This window comes from Anarrhichthys ocellatus, unplaced genomic scaffold (assembly GCF_004355925.1).
Source record: "Anarrhichthys ocellatus isolate YVR2014 unplaced genomic scaffold, GSC_Weel_1.0 scaffold6091, whole genome shotgun sequence".
Taxonomy (NCBI): domain Eukaryota; kingdom Metazoa; phylum Chordata; class Actinopteri; order Perciformes; family Anarhichadidae; genus Anarrhichthys; species Anarrhichthys ocellatus.
In genome coordinates, this window is record NW_022286065.1 from 1 (window position 1) to 3,092 (window position 3,092).

At 44.6% G+C, this 3,092-nt stretch overlaps 1 protein-coding gene across 1 annotated transcript; it reads left to right on the plus strand.

The window, feature by feature from the left end:
- Positions 1-386: 386 nt before the first annotated feature.
- LOC116380089 (potassium voltage-gated channel subfamily H member 5-like) lies at positions 387-2,125 on the plus strand. Its single transcript, XM_031842050.1, has 2 exons — positions 387-580; positions 1,159-2,125. The coding sequence occupies exons 1-2, from the start codon at positions 426-428 to the stop codon at positions 1,436-1,438; spliced, it is 435 nt and encodes a 144-aa protein (XP_031697910.1). The 5' UTR covers positions 387-425; the 3' UTR covers positions 1,439-2,125.
- The last annotated feature ends 967 nt before the right edge of the window (positions 2,126-3,092 follow it).

Consider the following 3,092-nt stretch of genomic DNA (forward strand, 5'->3'; position numbering starts at 1 on the left):
CTAGAGAGAATGCAGCTTTAACACATGAAGCATCGGCTTCACTTTTCTGAACCAGAATGAACCGCCTAAATCCCTGTTGGTTGATCCTCTGCCTGCAGAAATCTATTCAAACCTTTTATTGACAAAGTGCTGCAACTGTTGCAAATTAGCATTGCTGCAGGTATAAATAGTTATGAATATTCACTGCATTTTCACAACATTTACTAGTTACCTTCGGTGTATTGGCCTTTTACAAAGTGTATGTGCAGAACTAGAAGGGGGCGGGGCGTGGGAACATCATTTGTTGCCCAACTTCACTTTTCACACAACAGAAAGCAGAGTTTTACCTGGAATGTAATTGTTTCTCACTCATCCTCTACCCACCCCCCACATCTCTCCTTCTCCCTCCTCTGTCTCCTCCCCTCCCTCCTTTCTCCCCTCAGGGCATGAGCAGTCTGTTCAGCTCCCTGAAGGTGGTCCGCCTGCTGCGCCTGGGCCGGGTCGCCAGGAAACTGGACCACTACCTGGAGTACGGTGCTGCCGTTCTGGTGCTGCTGGTCTGCGTGTTCGGACTGGTGGCTCACTGGCTCGCCTGCATCTGGTAAACAGTTTTTTACTGTCACTTCTGGATCTCTCATTTCCTCACAGTTTAGCACCAATTCAAAAGTGCCTGCTGGGAGTTTACCCGTCCTCCTAACTGTTCCTAATTGGTTCTGTATGCTAATCATTGCTTCCCTCCCCCCCGCCCACCTGTACTGTACATTACAAAACATCTGCTGCTGCTTTGTTGAGTTTCCTTCATACAACATTGAGTAATATGCTGATTTGTTTCTGTCCTACAGCAAACACCATTTTTCAAATCCTTCCTTCATTGTGCAATACTCGCCAACATTAAACAGCAACAAGAACATTTAGAAGCATTTCTGCTGCGTCTACGGTCATTTTTGCAGTTTTACTTCTCTTTACTTTTTCGAATCGAACAGAATATGAATCTTTGACTTGGCTGAAGTAAAATATTTTGAATCAATAGAATAAATAGGGAAGATATCAGAAGATCTGTAAACAAACGGCTCTTCAAGTGGATCTTAATGCTTGTTTCACTAAAACTTTTACCCAGATGCATCGGTTTGCTCAAAGCTCTGCTGTCTTGTACTCGGATTGAGACGTTGTCCTCAACAGGTACAGCATCGGAGACTACGAGGTCATCGACAAGGCCACCAACACCATCAAGGGGGACAGCTGGCTCTACCAGCTGGCCCTCAGCCTCGGATCGCCTTACCGCTACAACGTCAGCGGCTTGGGCCGATGGGAGGGCGGCCCCGGCAAGGACTCCCTGTACATCACCTCGCTGTATTTCACCATGACCAGCCTGACCACCATCGGCTTCGGCAACATCGCCCCCACCAGCGACGGGGAGAAGATCTTCTCTGTGGCCATGATGATGGTGGGATGTAAGTAGGAGATACTCAGCTTCAACCATGCTGCGTCGGCAGAGCCGGGCAGTATCTGCTGTTGTGGTTTCGGTCATTTCTGAGAGTGTAATGGCTCAGATTTTCATTTTCTGTACTTACTTGCAATGTGTTGTATCCAGATATAAACACCAGTGAGAGGGCTGCTCTTAGAGAATGCTGTTTCTATGAGTTTTTATGATATATTGATGTTTTGAAGCGATGTGATGTGTGAAAGTTTTGCCACGTTAGTTGGTGTGGTCTGAGTATGGTGCTGTCGGTTGGTCAGTCCAACACTCCAAAATGTAGTTTAACCCAGTCGCCAGAAACAAATATACTTCCTGATTATGTGGAGTACATAGGAATTGATTTTGTAGGATATATATGACTTGCAGCGCATTCATTGTCGTAGGTGTTGCTACAAACACTGTATGAGGACAGTCTGGTTTGACATTTGAAGTTTGACATTTAGCGTATCCGTGGTTTTGCCCGACGTAGAATGCGGTGGATTCCTTATGGTTCTGGTGACTCTGTGACGTTTCATCTTGTTTTCAGGCCAAATCTTCACCTCGTACACACTGAATATTGTGTGCAGATTTCCATGAGAGGTAAAGATGTGTGCTGACACTTTTTTGGGGGTTGTTGGGCATATAAACCAGAGCATGCTGTTGACTTGTCATTGTAGGAAAAAGCACATGGGGGGGGGGGGGGCTACTAACATTAACCATTGCGCCGTTCTGTTAATGTGTTGAGCCATCACTAATCTTATAAAGCTAAGCTTAAAGGGTCCGTGAGAAGTGAGTCATGTTGCCACATTGGAAACCGTCTTGGCAAATGTATAATCGTTTACGTGCCAACTGCACACGTGTGAAACATGTAGGCGTCAGTAAAAGCCCAGCATAGTATAAACATCACCATGTAGATGAACAAACAGTGCGTTTGTTTTGCAGTATATCAGTGCCCTAAAAATAAAGTAAAAACAAATGCTGTTTGGTTCTATCCAGCACTTGGTTATTGTCGGGTTTAATGGACGCTGAAGCCACTAGAGGCCACTGGCAGGGTTTAATGTAACGGTTCCCATCACCACCACTATCTAATATCGACCACTGCTCTAAGACCTCTTTAATCTATCTGGTCCCCTGAAAATATCCCGTTGCCATTAAGAAGTGTGAAACGACTTCAAACTATTATTTCATTGTTAATATCTCTTCATGGAAACATATTGCAGTGGGTTTGATGCAGAGTGTGAACTGGGAGAATAGTTAATTTGTTTTTACAGAGTTCAGAGGCTGTAGACAGATCTGCACAGCAGGCGACGCCACGCTGATGATGAAAGCTGCAGAAAGCTGAGCACAGTAACACAGGAGAGCATGCGACACATATGATTAATGGCAAACTGGGCTCCCTGTGGTTAATGTGGGGAATCATCCGAACAAATGAAGGAGTGACAACATATTTATGCTTGGGAGTAAGTGGGGAAATTGTATATGTATGTATATGTATATATGTATATGTACAGGTGTAAAAGAGATGGATTTTACTCATCGGACAACAATACTCTTTATCTTGTATGCAGAATTCTACTTCATGTCCAGCAGGGGGCGACTCCTCTGGTTGAATAGAAGTCTATGAGAAAATGACTCTACTTCTCTCTTGATTTATTAC